Source organism: Phyllobates terribilis, unplaced genomic scaffold, assembly GCF_046119375.1.
Source record: "Phyllobates terribilis strain yellow unplaced genomic scaffold, ASM4611937v1 Scaffold_5__5_contigs__length_657084704, whole genome shotgun sequence".
Lineage (NCBI taxonomy): Eukaryota > Metazoa > Chordata > Amphibia > Anura > Dendrobatidae > Phyllobates > Phyllobates terribilis.
Genome location: NW_027362765.1, coordinates 412,086,818 through 412,104,556, shown reverse-complemented (window position 1 = coordinate 412,104,556; position 17,739 = coordinate 412,086,818). Strand labels below are relative to the sequence as shown.

General features: G+C 44.9%; 1 protein-coding gene across 4 annotated transcripts in view; it reads left to right on the top strand.

Annotated features, from left to right (window-relative positions):
• Positions 1-17,739, top strand: part of LHPP (phospholysine phosphohistidine inorganic pyrophosphate phosphatase) — a 41,332-nt gene that overhangs the window by 10,213 nt on the left and 13,380 nt on the right. For 2 of the 4 annotated variants that reach the window (XM_073685137.1, XM_073685136.1), the window contains exons 2-3: positions 588-721; positions 8,669-8,942. In XM_073685137.1, coding sequence (XP_073541238.1) covers positions 649-721; positions 8,669-8,942 — 347 coding nt within the window. In that variant the 5' untranslated portion in view covers positions 588-648. The remainder of the gene's footprint in view (positions 1-587; positions 722-8,668; positions 8,943-17,739) is intronic. The other 2 variants (XM_073685140.1, XM_073685138.1) reach the window with 1 other exon arrangement.

Below are 17,739 nucleotides of genomic sequence, written 5' to 3'. Positions count from 1 at the left end.
CTGAGAAACTAAAAGTCCCAGCACCACCAGGTTTAAAGCTGGCAAAAGTTTTGGAAAAGTTTGTGAACAACAAGTTATATCTAATCCTTTTAAAAGATACCGAATTTAACTGATTTTTTAATTATTATTTGGTTACATTTCTACCATGCATTTTTCATGTCTTATGGAGAAGCCGGCTATGTGCACACGTAAGTTTTTAAGCTGAGTTTTTAGAGCAGAAATTGAGTTGAAACTCCAAGTTTTTGAGGAGTTTTGAGAGTTTCTGCTCCAAAAACTCCTAAAAAACTTAGTGTGCACATAACTACATTTTGGAAAAATACTATACCCAGATAATGTGATGTTTTGACCTAAAAAAAAATCACCAAAACACCAGAAGAAAAACAATAATTGTTTTTGATGCATTTGATATGACCCTATACACTTTAACCTACCACATGAACAAAGGTACAAAAAAAATAAAAAATTCTGAAAAACACAGGCAATTTCTGAAAACTGAGAGTTAAACTATCCTGGAGATACAGGACAAGATCATCATCTTCTCCACCTCAGCTCACCTGTATCCTCTTCCCCTGTCTTACTCCCTTCAGAACTCTCACTTGGTTTCTTGTCCTTGGCTTGACTCAAGATGTCCACAATGGAGAAAGGTGTATGAAGATGTTTCGGAGCAGAGTTCATCTTTTCGTCCCCATTGTCGCAGTTGAACATCCCCATTATGTTCCAGGTGATGTCTGATGTGTCCTACAGGGAGTTCCTGAAATTCCTTCGTAGACTCAGTGACTTGTGGAGGGATTAGACAGACAATTTTTCCTTTTTGTAGGATGAATCTGGAAGGGGGTAAAACTATAGTTTGTAGTAAGGATGATCTCTGCAGCTCCTCTGTGCCTCCTCTGTATGATGACTACTCTTTATGTGAGGTACGAGCCTCTGGTTTAGTGGGCATCCCATAAAGGAGGAGACCTTGCAGCCACGAGAAACAGAGGGGAGGAGAAGACACTAAACTGGAATGACACCAAGACAAGGGGAGGAGAGGAGAAGTCTATTTGTCCTGGTACCCAGTCCATTTTTATTTGTCCTTGGTGTCCTACTATTGTGCTCTTTCATAGCCACAATTACCGTGCACTTACACTACCCCATCCTGTAATTCTGCTCTTTCATCTCCCATCTGCCCATCATGCCAATCATCCATTTAATTCCTCATCCATTTGGCCTCACTCTTCAAATTAGCATTGGTTGGTTAGTTATAATGTGAATTTCAAGGTAAAGATTAAATCCGACATTAGCAGATCATTGTTCTCCGGTTATAGATTGATGCGGATTCTAAATAATTCACAAAGAAAACAAAACACAACGTCAAGTGGCTCTCATCAATCTGTACAGCGAGGGTGATGGATGGAGATGTGTCACATACGAAGTGACAAATGGACACTTTTTTAGGGGAAATGTTACTTTTCAGAACAATTTGAAACTTTGTATCAATTTTCACAAATAATGAAATCATTTTGCAGATTACCTGCAGCTTGGGAGCTGATGGGTAAAAAAGTTTCACAGTGCAATATTGGCATCCAAAGTATTGCTTTGGAAAACCTCTATCCCGGATTCAGTTAGATTTTTTTTGTTTTTTTTAAACAAACTGTAATTTACTCCCCCTTCCCAGGTCCAGTGCTGAGTCTCAGCCGCTGCTCATGGTTGCTGTTATTGTTTGCAGCACTGACGACCCTTGGACAGCGCTGCAAACAATCAGTGAGCTCAGTGGCTCTGAGTGTCAGATATTATCCACTGTTATCAGAGCTGCTGAGCTCACTGATTGGCTGCAGTGTTGTTGACATGATGTCAGCACCAAACTAACTAACTAGCACACATAAGTTTACATATATTTCATTGCTGTATCCAATTATCTTACTACATGACGTCAGCACTGTAGACAAAACCAGATACCAGAAGAAGTGGTGAAGAGGCATTGCCGGACCGGGGGAGGGTGATAAATGCATCATTTGGTTTTTTTTTTAAACTGCAAAAGTGGAAAACCTCTTTTAAGGCTACATTCCCACAAAGAGCTTTTGGTGAGTTTTTGATGTTGCAGCATTTCTGCACCTATTAGCTAAATTAGGTTATTTTGTAGTTTTTTACATGTTTTTGACCTTGCGGTTTTTATCTCTTCTTGGTTTGTTATGTTTTAAATAAAGCTGCTTTGTTTTTTATACTCTCTGGTATTTGGCTTTGACAAAACTTCATGTGCAGATTACATGCGATTTTCCGTATCTAATGCAATTCTATAGGGGAAAACTGCACATGAAACTCATTGTACTGCTGATCAGTTTATATTGAGAGAAAAGAAGTGGGCAGGATATTTCTATAAATCCCATCCACTTTGCTGGATCTGTTAAATGCTATGTTTTTAATGCAGTGAAAATACACAACTTACCAAAAACTCATAGTGAGCACACAGCCCAAAGGATCTGTTGTAAATTATATAGTCTGAGCTAGATGATAACTTTTATTGTGTGGCAGTAAGTCTCAGACAAGCCAATAATGTGTGCAACTTGCCTGTGATATACTGGGGGCGGCTATTCTAGAACTGTGATTTGCAGTAAAAAAAAAAAAATAAATAAAAAAAGTCACTATTATTGCAGTTTATTATTTGAAAAATAGTGTGCAACTTGCAGCCAACAATTCACAAGTGTTGGATTTTTTCTGACTGTTCAGTTGAGGTCGCATTAAGTTTTAAGATGATCCCACTGGAAACATTAGTTGGGATGTCACAATGTTGCAATCCTTATCTCACCCTAAGTCATGTACCCCCAGCCTAATAGATAGACTGTACCTGGCGCTAAAATTCAGCCCATTTGCTTACGTGAAGTTGGGCTGCAGTACCACACACAACCTGTGGACAGATGTGGCGCTGTTTTTGGAAGCAGGCAGCCATGTTTTTCTAATCCCGGACAACCTATGCAAACCTTAATAAGTGGTATGGGGGTAATATTTTACATATTAAGAGAAGCAATACTCACCATACAGATCCTCCGCTGCTCCCGTTCTTATGTTGCCCATTTCTCATAGGGCTCTACTTTCAGCTGGTATAAATCACCACTGTGGCTAGCAATCAGCTGCAGCGGCCACGGTGGTGACCCACATCCTTGTGATAGGACGTCAGCAGGAAGTGGAGACCGGTGGAAATCTGCATCATCGGAATGGGAGATCAGTAAGATGAGTTTTTTTTTCTTCCATTTTTGTTTTTAAAAAGAATCTATCACCAGATTTTTGCTACCCCCATCTGAGAGCAGCATAATGTAGGGGCAGAGACCCTGATTCCAGCGATGTGTCACTTACCGGGCTGCTAGCTGCAGTTTTGATAAAATCCCTGTTTTGTCTGCTGCAGATCTAGCAGTGCTCAGAATGCTGAGCTCTGTATAACCCCGCCCACACCCCTGATTGGCAGCTGTGTACATTGTGCATAGACAGAAAGCTGACAATCAGTTGTGGGGCAGGATTGTACTACATGTCAGCAGGTTTACTAGTCCATCAGTGATAATCTCCTGCTGATAAAACAGTGATTTTATCAAAACCACAGCATGCAGACAAGTAAGTGACACATCACTGGATACTCGAATGATCATGCTCTATTCACACTGCTCACTATGGTGCATGGAGGAATAATGAGGCACTCTGGATTCTTGTGATCGAGTCCCAGTATTGGTCTCTCAGCAATCATACTTTTATCTCGTATCCTATGGATAGATGATTAATACTCTTTGTGGGAGAATTCCTTTAAAACATCCTCTGACATGTCATGTTCTAGTGATTGGTAAGGAATAGCACAGATCTCTACCAAGGTCACGTCATGGTATAAGGTGACGCTTCCCTTTAAATCAAATATCCTATAAAAGTGACAACTAAACTAATCATAGCTGTAATATACGGCAGAAAAGTCCTTACTTATTATGCAGCTATTGCTGTACTACACTCTGCTCCATCTGTACGTTACCCCACATCTCCTGTGAATCTAATTCTCTGCTACTTTATAGTAGTTTGTTCTCTTTTCTGTTAAAATGACAAATATTGTAATATACCAATAATCTGGTACCATCTCCCGGAATCTCACTTCTACCAGTCCTTCGTAAAGAAATGACGATTTAGATCAAATGTAAATTATATTACTTGATTTTTTTCCCTACTTCATTATGATTTCTTATTTTCCTTCCATCTTCATCATCATCATCATCATCATCATTATTAATATTCTGTCCCCGTGCAGCCTTTAAATTGCTTTGATCCAGGGTGTGTATCACCCCCCGACCTGTCCTGATGACTAGAGCAAGCTGAAATCAATACTCTCAGCGTGTGGCTTGGTCTGATAAGGGAGCGCGGCGCGGTTTGGCCTTCAAAGGTGCGGCTGGTCGGATTCATTATTAGACATAGACATCAAGCCCAGAAACCGACATTGTGCAGCTTGTACCTACATGGAGGAAAATAAGCAGCTTCCTAAAACCTGAACTGTAAGTCGATTTAAGGGGAATCAGTCACCCCAAATTAACACTTCAAACTAATCCAATAGCCTTGTTGGAAATGTAGCAGCAATGAAAATCTTTTTTTTTTAAATCTGTTCCTCTGTTGCCCCCCAAAATAACATTATTTAATATGTGTGCTTAGTGCACCCTTGGCATGGCTAAATGCCTCGGTGCACCGTTCCATTAACTTATTTAGATTACTAACAAATAAAGTTGCCCTTTGTAATATTATTACATGTAAACTTGAAATATATGAAATTGGTATTGCATGACAGCTCTAGATAATAGGAAAAAACAAAGATACTTAGCGCATGAATTCATGTGTGCCCAGTAGCCACGGCAAGGCAACCTTCATTGCTGGGAACCTATCCTAATTTGATTCCTCTCCTAGGCTGAAGCCTACATTTATTTGGGTAGGTAGGATGCTGCTGTAATTAAAACCACCATTGGCTGATGGGTGGAGTAGGCTTCAGCCTAGTAAAGGAATCACATTAGGATAGGTTCCCAGGAAAGAAGGTTGCCTTGCCGTGGCTACTGGACATGCATGAATTGGCCAAATTAAGTACTAAGTATCTTCGTTTTTTCCTATTTTCTACAGCAATAATGTAATTCAAATTTTATATATTTCATGTTTGCATGCTATAGCACTACAGGGTGCAACTTTATTTGTTAGTTATATAAGGAGATGGCTACTCTTAGTAGGCACTTGTACACACCAGTTTTCTGTTTGGAAGTGACTGTCAGTCACTGCTATTCCTTCAATGTTGATTGACAGCGCTATCTCTATCTAAAGATAAACCTGTTAGATAATCTCTGTCCCTGTGGAGAGAGCATACAAATCTCTCTCTCCTTGCTGCTGACATCACTACATAGCTATACATAAGTAATGTAATGAGCAAGGAGGTAGTGATCTGTATGCTCTCTTCTGCACCGATGTGATTTTAGAGGAGACAAGCATTGTCAGCAGCGAGGAGACAGTGATCTGTATGCTCTCTCCTGCACCAAAGTGATAGCAGAGGAGACGAGTGTAACGGGTCTGGGAGGCGGAACCTCTGAGCTACTATACAAGGGGGCAGTCCTTGTAAGGGAGCGGGTGGCGACCAGGCAGGCAGTCACAGCAGGTGACCGGGACAGTCTCTGGAAGAGCGGGCAGGAGATCACGACAAGTGACTGGGGCAGTCTCTGGGTGAACGGGCAGATGGTCACGGCAAGTGACCGGGACAGTCTCTGGAAGAACGGGCAGGAGATCACGGCAAGTGACTGGGGCAGTCTCTGGGTGAACGGGCAGGTGGTCACGGCAAGTGACCGGGGCAGTCTCTGGGTAAAGGGTTGGTACGACCTGTGGCGGCTGATGGTAGACTTGAGCTCCCAGGTGAGCAGGCGAGAGTCTCTGGATAAACGGGTGGTCACAGCATGTGACGGCGGAGCCTCCAGGAAGACCAACAGACAGGCGGCAGATGAGCGCTCCCAGGAGAGCGGGCAGAAGTCTCTGGACAGGCGGGTGGTCACAGCACGTGACGGCAGAGCCTCCAGGTAGGCTAGCAGACAGGCAGCAGATGAGCGCTCCCAGGTGAGCGAGCAGGAGTCACTGGACAGGCAGGTGGTCACAGCATGTGACGGCGGAGCCTCCAGGTAGACTAGCAGGCAGGTAGCAGGTGAGCGCTCCCAGGTGAGCGGGCAAGCTGGTCCATAGACAGACTGACGGGAGTAGGAAGGCAGACCGTCGGACCTCAGGCAAGCAGGCAGGTGGCTGGTGTGCGCTCCCAGGTGAGCGGGCAGGCTGGTCCTTAGACAGACTGACAGGAGTAGCAAGGCAGACCGTCGGACCTCAGACTAGCAGGCAGGTAGCAGATAATCAGGCAGGAATCTGGCAGGTAACTGGCAGGTAACTGGCAACGGGACCTGAGGGCTGAAGCAGAGTAGTGAACAGTGCAACAACATTGCTCGGGCACCTCCATTTTGGAGGAGGTGCCTTATATATGGTAAAGTCCTCCGGCCATTGGCCGGGGACTCCTTAGGACGGCGCGCGCGGCCCCTTTAAGAGGGAGGGAGGGCGCGCGCGCGCGCCCTAAGCACAGTGGCCGGGAAGGAGCGCGCGCTGCCAGCAGAGCGGGAGAGGGACGCCGGGCACGGAGCAGAGCGGTGAGGGGAACAACGTCCCTGCCTAGCAGAGGGCAGGGACGCCGGCACTACAACGAGCATTGTCAGCAGCGAGGAAACAGTGATCTGTATTCTCTCCCCTGCAGTGAAGTGATAGCAGAGAAGATGAGCATTGTCAGCAGCGAGGAGACAGTGATCTGTATGCTCTTTCCTGCACTGAAGTGATGGCAGAGTAGACAAGCATTGTTAGCAGCGAGGAGGCAGTGATCTGTATACTCTCTCCTGCACTGAAGTGATAGCAGAGGACACGAGCATTGTCAGCAGCGAGGAGAGAGTGATCTGTATGCTCCCCCCTGCACTGAAGTGATAGCAGAGGAGACAAGCATTGTCAGCAGCGAGAAGAGAGTGAGCTGTATGCTCTCTCCTGCACTGAAGTGATAGCAGAGGAGACAAGCACTGTCAGCAACAAGGAGAAAGTGATCTGTATGCTCTCTCCTGCATTGAAGTGATAGCAGAGATGAAAATCGTCAGCAGCGAGGAGAGTGTCATCTGTATGCTCTCTCCTGCACTGCAGTGATAGCAGAGGAGACGAGCATAGTCAGCAGCGAGGAGTGAACTGTATGCTCTCTCCTGCACTGAAATGATAGCAGGGGAGACGAGCATTGTCAGCAGCGAGAAGTGATCTGTATGCTCTCTCCTGCACTGAAGTGATAGCAGAGGAGACAAGCATTGTCAGCAACGAGGAGACAGTGATCTGTATGCTCTCTCCTGCACTGACGTGATAGCAGAGGTGACGAGTGCTGTCAGCAGTGAGAAGAGAGTGATCTGTATGCTCTCGTCTGTACTGAAGTGATAGCAGAGGAGACGAGCATTGTCAGCAGCGAGGAGAGAGTGATCTGTATGCTCTCTCCTGCCCTGAAATGATAGCAGAGGAGATAAGCATTGTCAGCAGGGAGATGTGATCTGTATGCTCTCTTGTGCACAGGGATAATGGAGATTATATTCAGACACTGCAGGCTCTGAGCAGGCCAGCACTGTCAATCAACATAGAAGGACTGGTACTAATCTAAATGGTAGGTGCTGCACTGAATAAGGAAAAAGCATCTGACTGTGGTGGCCCCTCCCCGGGCCGTGGCGATTGGTGATCCCCCTTCGCTGCCCCCTTACTGACTAGAAATTATGAAGTCCCTGAAGGGACCAATGAAGTGAAAGGGATGGCTGCCACAAGCCGTCCCATGGATATATAAACATATATCTATATATACCCCTCCTTGCTTTTCCCTGCTGGTCTTGGAATCGAACGTCCCAACCTCCGTCCCTTGTGAGAGCACGGCAAAAAGGACAATTAGAGACTTTACAAGTCACAGCGGCCATGAAATAAAGAAAGGACATAGAGACTTCTGCTTGTTGGCCATCTTGCCTGTGTGGAGACACAGGGCCTGCGGCAATGAACTGATTTTTGGAAAAATGAAATGCCTTTCTAATGAAATGAATGAAAACGGTTAATAAAGGTGTGACCGATCCTCACCCATCCAGTTGTACGTGGTACATTATTGGCAAGGAAATGGGGGGCGGTAGGCGGGCTGAGGGTCGGGGTTTGGTTGGGGTCCCCACAGTCTAAGTAGGTGGAACGGTCCACTGAGGCATTTAGCTATGCCGAGGGTGCACTGAGCGCGCTTATTTCCATATTACATTAAAATAGTTTTTTTGGGGCAATGGAAGAACAGATTAAAAAAACAAAGAGCGTTGTTTTATTGTTGCTCCAGCTCCTACAAGGCTATTGGTTTAGTTTAAAATGTAAATTTGGGGTGACAGACTCCCTTTAAGGCGCCTATATGTCGCACCCACAGTCAGCGGTGTAGCGTGAGGGAGGGCACAGAGGAGGTTTCCTGATGCAAAATTCCAAAAGAAAGATAAAAGTTACTCATTTATACTTTTTGTTTTGAAATTCCGCTGCCCTGATAGAGACCCCCATCTCCAGGTCAGCTGTTGTTATCTTATTCCCACTGCTCTCGGTTATTGATTGCTCACTCCTGATTTTATGATTTCTTACATCTTTCCAGTAAATACTTCAGCTTCTTCTGACTATAAACTGTGCAACGAGGAACAAGACCTAATAGAAAGCAAGTTATGTCAGAACTACATGTCCCATGATGCACCGCTGGCTGCGACTACGTCATCTGTGGGCGTGGTGTGGTTTGCTGGGAACAAGCTGGCCATGGCGTCCTGGAGTAGCGGGGTCCGGGCGGTGCTGCTGGACGTCAGCGGGGTCCTGTATGACAGCGGCGGCTCTGCGGGGGGCGCCGCCATAACCGGCTCTACAGAGGCCGTCAGCAGGTGAGCAGCCGGCACTGCAGCGAGGGGAGGGGGCGTGGTGTGTAAGGGGCGGGGCTAGAGCCGTACGAAAGGGCGTGGCTTACCCCGTCACGTGGTCTGTGCGATCAAATTCTTGCAATTTAGTCGTTTCAAGATCGGCATAAATGTAATGCCCCAGCAATAGATACTCTGCACTTGTTACTCAGCTGAGATTGATCTATGATCGATAAAACATCAGAGAACAGATGTTTTCCTATTACTATTCTCTATAGTTAATGATGTAGTCAGAGTGCATACTTTTATTACCCATCCACAGCCTCCATTCTGCCAGACCTGCTACAGCTGCACCCACTGCACCCCTAACACTCAGTCTAAGCGCCCTATGTCCTCCCATGTTCATACTTGTCCCCAGGTGACCCCCCTGATCGCCCACCTAGACCGCCCGCTACCACGTTGTAAGCGCCATCATGGCTTGCTAACACGCTGTCATCGGTGATCTGCACCATTATCCTCCTAAAAAGACCACCAGGAAACTAGGGTCACATGGACGGCCTCCTCACGGGGCCCATCGCGGTCCCCCTCATCCCTAATTTCCCAGTGGATTACGCCCCTTTCAGTCCAGAGGGTGAAACCTCCATCACAAATCTGCAGCAAAACTCTGCATTTGCCCCCAAAAAAGGGGGAAAATGTTTTTGTGTTATATGAATTACTCCCCAAATAGTAAGTGATCCCTTTTCCATTGCATAGAGAATAACTTACTGATAGCTGGGGGTCCGACCATTGGGACCCCACCGATCCTGAGAACGTGCCTGACCTCGGCTCCATTCATTGTCTATGGAATTCCAGAGAAAGTACGACTCTCCGTCATTTGCTGCAGCCCCATAGACAATGAATGGACCTGAGGCCGAACATGCGCACCCCCCCCCCAATCCAAGAAGGGGCCCTGCTGGTCCGAACTCAGAAACCCTGGCGGTCTCAGCAGTCAGACCCCTTGCAATCAATAAGACATCAATTATCCTGTGGATAGGATATAATTTACTATCTCGGGAATATCCCTTTAAAGAGGACCCGCCAACAAGTCAGAAGGGCTGAGTTTTGCTCTTATTTATGTCCTTTGCCCCCTGAGTATTCCATACTGATCCAGATATATGGGCCTTTATATTTAGTGCTATTGTTATGGTTTTTACTAAGGGGGCGTGGCTCACCAGATCCTTGGGGGCGTGTCTTTAGGATACTCATAATTTTAACTCTCTGAGCCACGCCCCCTTGGTAAAGACCATAAAAAAAACTGTAATGAATAAAAAGGTCCATATCTCTGGGCCTGAATGGCAGAATTAAAAAAAAAAATCGAAAAACTCGGGGGAGCAGCGGGAATGAAATAAGAGCAAATAATTGTTCACTTTTTACCAGGTGAAAGGTCCTCGTAACTGCTTAGTCAGACCGATTTCTGCCCATAGGTTATCAGTATCAGATCGGTAGGGTCCAACACTCAGCACCCCCCGCCGATCAGGTGATGAGACACCACAGTGCTGTACACTGTGTAGTGGCCGTTTTCAGGTACTGCAGTTCAGATCACATTGTGAATAGGAGCAGTGCTGCACTACCCTAGAATGGCCACTACATGGTATACGGTGCTGTGGGGCTTCAGATCTCTTGCGGTGACTTCCTCTGGTTGGGACCTGCTGATTGGTCGGTCTCTGTACAACACAAATCTGTAGGACATCACCGTGTATGAGGATTTATATCATGGACATAGCGTGTGTCTTTCATGCTGTTGCACAGGGCGGTCCGGGATGGCAGGTGGCAGCTATACTTAGTACATAGGTCTATATATAGAGGAGCTCGCACAGTGACAGACGATCCGCAGATTAGCACTGAGCGGGGATACCAGTGACTGCTGCACCTGACCACTTGGGCCACTATACTTCCTTTTTAGTCCATAGTGGCATGTGACCACTGCAGCCGATCAACAGCCACAGTATTCACACCTTGGTCACCACTGAGGCCAGTGATTGGCTGCAGCGGTCACATGTCTGTTCATACGTAACCAGAAGTTTGGACACTGGTGGAAGAATCAGACAGCATTGGAAATAGAGCGATAACCCATTTAAAGGTATATTCTGGTTTTAATACATACAAGTTATTTCTATAATGGAAAGTGATTTATTTTTCTAATATAATGTCTGTATCAATTCCTTACAAAGGAATCATCTCTGCTTGCTTATTAAGTATAGGGAATAAAAACCTGTCCTGGTCGTGTGGTGTGCACACAGCTGCAGGACTCGTCACAATGTAATTGTCATTGCCGTGTCTGAAGCATCTAATGAGCGTGTGCAAAGGGATGAGCAGCCGTGCATAGATGTGTGACTTGTCATTGTATTCCTGTCTGTGATGATAGTGAGACTTCTGAAAATTGTTCCTGAAAGGACAGGAAGTATGAGTCTAAAATAGCCTCAGTGCCCATTGTGAAAATTGCAAAATTACTTTATTTTTTTTTTAATACAGATCATGATATGAGAAAAAAATTGCAAAATGTATAAATCAGTATATTTAAAAATACAATAGGTCTTTTTCTGATGATAAATTCCCTTTAAAAGAGTTGTCCTGCCTTGGGGCTCGAGTTTGTGAATCCTTACAGTGCGCAGTGTGGGCGCTGTCAGGGTCCTCTGGCGCTGGGAGCGGGCGGGCATTACACTGAAAGTATGCGATATGCAGACATGCGATAGTGTGCTGGCTAGTCGTGCACAACGCTGGACACCTCTAGTCGGAATGTGTCCGGAAGTACACAAATCCCATACAGTGGAGAAAATAAGTATTTGATACTTTGCCGATTTTGCAAGTTTTCCCACCTACAAAGAATGGAGAGGTCTGTAATTTTTATCGTAGGTACACTTCACCTGTGAGAGACAGAATCAAAAAATAAAAATTAGAAAATCACATTGTATGAATTTTAAATAATTAAATTACATTTTATTGCATGAAATAAGTATTTGATCACCTACCAACCAGCAAGAATTCTGTCTCTCACAGACCTGTTAGTTTTTCTTTAAGAAGCCTGCTCTGCACTCATTTCTTATATTAATTGCACATGTTTGAACTCGTTACCTGTGTAAAAGACACCTGTCCACACACATCACATTCCAACCTCTCCACCATGGCCAAGACCAAAGAGTTGTCTAAGGACACCAGGGACAAAATTGTAGACCTGCACAAGGCTGGGATGGACTATAGGACAATAGGCAAGCAGCCTAGTGAGAAGTCAACAACGGTTGGTACAATTATTAGAAAATGGAAGAAACACAAGATGACTGTCTATCTTCCTCGGTCTGAGGCTCCATGCAGGATCTCGCCTCGTGGGGTAAGGATGATTCTGAGAAAGGTCAGGAATCAGCCCAGAACTACATGGGAGGACCTGGTCAATGACCTGAAGAGAGCTGGGACCACAGTCTCAAACATTAGTGTTAATAGCACACTACGCCTTCATGGATTAAAATCCTACAGGGCACGCAAGGCCCCCTGCTCATGCCAGCACATGTCCAGGCCCGTATGAAGTTCATCAATGACCATCTGGATGATCCAGAGGAGACATGGGAGAAGGTCAAGTGGTCAGATGAGACCAAAATATAACTTTTCGGTATCCACTCCACTCGCTGTGTTTGTAGGAAGAAGAAGGATGAGTACAACCCCAAGAACACCGTCTTAACTATGAAGCATGGTGGGGGAAACCTAGTACTTTGGGGGTGCTTTTCTGCAAAGGGGAAAGGACGACTGCACCGTATTGAAGGGAGGATGGATGGGGTCATGTATCGCAAAATTTTGTCCAACAACCTCCTTCCCTCAGTAAGAGCATTGCAGATGAGTCGTGGCTTCCATCATGAAAATGACCAGAAACACACAGCCAGGGCAACTAAGGAGTGGCTCCGTAAGAAGCATTTCAAGGTCCTGGAGTGGCCTATACAGTCTCCTGACCTGAACTTGAAATTCTTTGGAGGGAGCTGAAACTCAACCTTGCCCAGCGACAGTCCCGAAACCTGAGAGATCTGGAGAAGATCTGTATGGAGGATTGGGCCAAAATCCCTGCTGCAGTGTGTGCAAACTTGGTCAAGAACTACAGGAAACGTCTGACCTCTGTAATTGCAAGCAAAGGTTTCTGTACCAAATATTAAAGGGGTTGTCCACTACTAGGACAACCCCTTCTTAAACAAAATGTTTGGCCCCGATAAAATAAAGACACCTATACTCCCCTCCCGTGCCAGCTTTGTTCCAGCGGTGTTGGTACTTGCGGCCCCGGGGCTGTAATGCGGTGGAATGACACGTGGTGCCCGGCGCCCAATCAGTGCTGGCGTCACTGTCCCCACCTCCTGTCGAAATGAACATGAAGTGAGCAGCTTCCAACCCCTGCTTTTTCCCAGTCTATCGGCCGGCCTTTAGCTGCATTAAAGAAGTTCTCTTCCCATCAAAGCTTGTATCCCCTTAATATCAGCTTATCAGAGTTAATGAAACATATGTGCTGAGCTGACCCATCACTGCCATCATCTGTACTCCCATCAACATTTATCCTCTTAATATGTTGCAGTCATCATATTATATAGCACTCTGTACTTACAATTGCTCATTTTGCTTTTCTACCAGCTAATTCTTCTCTTTTCTCTGCTCTATGTAGAAACAGGAAGTCTCTTGTCCCTGCATTTATCATTCCCCTCTTCAACTCCTGACCCAGCTGCTCAGTCCTCCCCCTGCCAGGGACTTTTGCAGTGACTTATGACTCAAGCTGAGAAAATTGACCTCCTGTTTCTACATAGAGCTTAGAAGGATTCAGCTAGTCAGTTATTAATCACGTGATGTCATAGACCTAATGGAAAAGAGAAGAGTAAACTGGGTAGAAAGGGAAAATGAGAAATTGTAAGTACACAGTGCTATATAATATGATGACTGCAATATATTAAGAGGATACAAATTTTGATGGGAGGAGGAGGAGTGCTTCTTTAATATAAGAACATTCTCATTTTTGGAGTACAGATGATGGCAGTGATAGGTCAGCTAAGCACATATGTGTCATTAATTCTCATGAGCTGCTGCAGGAAAGATTCTTGTTCTGATAAGTAGGACACTCAGAGGAGGAGACAGGCGCCCACCCATCACTGCCATCAACTGTACTCCAAATGAGTACTCTCTGATATCAATAGGTAAATAGTCTGGGGAAGAGCAAGATTTTGGAAGCCACTTGCATTTTTTTTTACAGGAATTAAGATAAATCCCCCAATAAAGTGATTTGCAAAGTTTCATAATTTTCCATACTGAACAAATAAAAAAATGAAAGTTTAAAACTTTCTAAAACATACGTGTGCTGGTGTCCTTCGTTTATCTTGCTGTCTGGGATCTTTGTAGTGACAAGTGTATTGAATGAATGTTTTCATTGGGAAGTGTGCCGGATCAATGGAGAACAGAAGGGGAGGACATTCTTCTAGCAGCGTATTCTTACAGATTTGCACACAACTTCTGTCTGAACAACCTGCAATAAAAAAAAAAGTGACAGGAGAAGTGAGCAGCTGGTGGCGGGTGTCCGTGCAGTCCCCCGCCATGTCCGTGCGGTACCCAGTCTTGTCCGTGCGGTCCCCCACCAGGCAGGACAAGACTCTGGTACCACAAAGTATGTTCCTATACATATCCCATAAAATGATCCCGCTCCGCAGGAGGCCATCTGCGCCCGGGGCGTCCTGCTTGGAATTTATTGCTATTTGCCTTTTAAAATGTTTTAAGTCTTTACAGAAGTTTTTAGTTGGATTACACTTACAATGTGATGACGTTATATAGCGGATTATCGCCATAGAAGACGCTGTAGACACAGAAAAGCTCATAAAACACTCAAAGAAGCTGAAAGCTTAAATAGATCGGACCCTTTTTGGGGACATTTTTTTTTGTCACCCATAGGACCTCACTTTTTTTTTTACTTCTATGCTATTCCATACAGACAGTGAAAGAAAGGACACTCTTTTGGCGTATGCTCGTTAGACTGGTTTCACTCATCCTTTGTTCAGGTCATGCATGAAAAACGGTTTGTGTATTTTATTTAGTTTTTTTCCCAGTGTGCGTGCTTCATGTTGGTGTGTGTGAAAGCACATGGATGACGTCCATTGACTTGCAGCGGTATATCTGAGCTCAAATTAGGAGATTTCTCCACTTTTTTTTTTTTTTTTGAGGACAATCATTCCAGAAAAAAAAAATGGACATGTGAAAAGGCGCATTGATTATAATGGGTCTGTGATCAAGCTGCAAAAATAATGAATAGTACCAAAAAAACTGATTGAGCCATATGTGTCAGGTGCATCTACTGAAGATAAGAGATAAAGTGTGAGCAAAGCATTAGATCTCCTCTCATGAATTGTACTGAGCCTTAAAGGGGTTGTCCAGTTTTAGGGTACAAGTCTGCAGTCGCAATATATGACTGCAGACTTGTGAATACTCACATTGCGTGCACTGCACACAGTGAGGATTCTCTGATGCTGGTGTCGGGAGCGGGCAGCCACATGACCGCAAGAATGTGGTTTTCATACTTCCGGCCACATTTCGACTAGACATGTCTGGCTTTGCTCAATACACATGCACGTCTAGTTGGAATGTGACCGTATGTATTCAAATCACATGCGGTCACGCACCCTCCACTCCTGGTGCTGGCATCGAAGAATCTGCATAGTGCACAGTGCGTCCAATGTGAGGATTCACAAGTCTGCAGTCATATAGATTGACTGCAGACTTCTAGCCCAAGGTCAGACAATTCCTTTAATTCAGGGCCCATAGACTTCAGTAGCTTCCGTAGTTTGCAATCTCATAGAAATCCATGTCCATACAGTTGGACAGTTTCTCACACGCTGAGATGTCAGGACCAGCCATTGTTTCCCTGAGTTTGGGTCAATAAATTGCTAGCGGTTCAGACATCACAGTTTGTCTGTGAGCTGAATACAACAAGAGCACAAATCTCTTCCGTGTCCTAAAAGTTTCCTGCAATGTATCGATGCAAAACTGAAATCCAGGCTGTTCTGCTCTCACTGGGATCTTCTGTAGCAGATCCAGTTGTGTCCATCTCTTAGGGTATGTGTGCACCTCCTCTTTTTCAGGGGTACTCTGCCTGGAACCCGCCTGAAAAAGCATTAAATAAAACGCAAAAAAAGGATGAACATATGCACCGCAATGTCAAAATCACTTGAAGATGATGCAGTTAAAGGGGTTGTCCACTACTTTTACGCTGATGCCCTATCCACAGGATAGGGCATCAATGTGTAATCGGCCGGGGTCCCGCACGCGGCACCCCTGCCGATCAGCTGTTATCGGTGCCGGCGGCGGTCGCCGTACGGAAGTGCTCGCCTGCGGGGCTCCACCGTCAAGTGGTTGTGGCCGCCGCGGTGTACTGCACATCCGCCTCCCATTCAATTGAGTAGGAGGCGGATGTGTAGTACCCTGCCGTGGCCACTATCAGAAGATGGAGCAGCTCAGCAATCGAGTAGTTCCAGCCGCTGACACCGGTAACAGCTGATCGGCGATGGTGCCAGGTGTCGGACCCCAACCGATCAGACATTGATGATCTATCCTAAGGATAGATCATCATTGCTAAAGTTGTGGACAACTTCTTTAAGGGTGTCTACACATATTATAGCGGTAGTACATTTCATACAGATTTGCCACAGAGTTTCTGCAGGAATAAAGGATTTTGGAGCAGAAATTTTTGCCAAATGCATTGCAAAGGGTAAAATCTCCCAAAAGAAGTGACTTGCTGCAGATGACAAAATCCGCTCCGCAGGCCAATTTATGTCCACATAATTTCTTCAACGTATAGATGAACATTTTTTGAAATCTCATCTCAACAGCTGGCACTGTATTCCTGACCGCAAATCTGCACGGAAAATCCACAGACAATGCGGCACGTGAGCGTTTACGCTAAGCGCCATTCTTTCAGCCCAAGAAGCGGTAACTAGCGATGTATGCCGAGAGCCGCATGACTCTTATAGGGATATTAGATCTTTTCAGAAATGATTATCCACTATTTTTTTTTTTGGGGGGAAGACCCAACATAGAAGGAATAGAATGAAATGTTGCGTTTCATTTAGGGCAGGTGCAGACAACCATTTTCTCCATCTGAGAAAATCGCTCCGATGATGCTAATCACATTTTGATCAGTTTGGGATCTGATTTTCTCAGAGGTGGAGAGAAAAAAAAAATTCTCCACCTTCTCCATTATGTAAGACTGGAAAAATCGGACTGCACACGAATGTCACCCAAGTGTGGTCCGATTTATTTATTTTTTGGACCCATAGACATAAATGGGCGAGTGCCTTCTGATTCTCGAAGACAAATTGTGCTTGCTGCTGCTATTTTTTTCCCTTGGATCACTCGGTTCAAAGAAAAAAATCGGACTTGTGCACGACCCTATAGAGTAACATGGGGACGAATGCTATCTGTCAAAACTACAGCTAGCACTCGTCTGATTAAGGCTATGTTCACACATCCTGTTTTTTTCAGCGTCGATTTTCTGCAGCAAAACCTGATCTCTTGCCAGGAGGTTGTTCAGGATTTTTGTTGCTGTTTTCTTGCTTTTTTTTTTTTTTTTGGGTGCGTTTTTTTTTCACTGTCCTTTTTGCATGTACATAAAATTCAGTGAAAAAAAAATCTCATTCTGGTTTAGGCACAAGAAAACGCTGAAAAAAATGGTGAAAATATGACACCTGCGTTTTTGGTGCGTATTTTCAGCGTTTTTTTCACCATCCATTATTTCCAGTGGGTGAAAAAACGCTGAAAGAAGTGACATGCTGTATTTTGCAAAAAA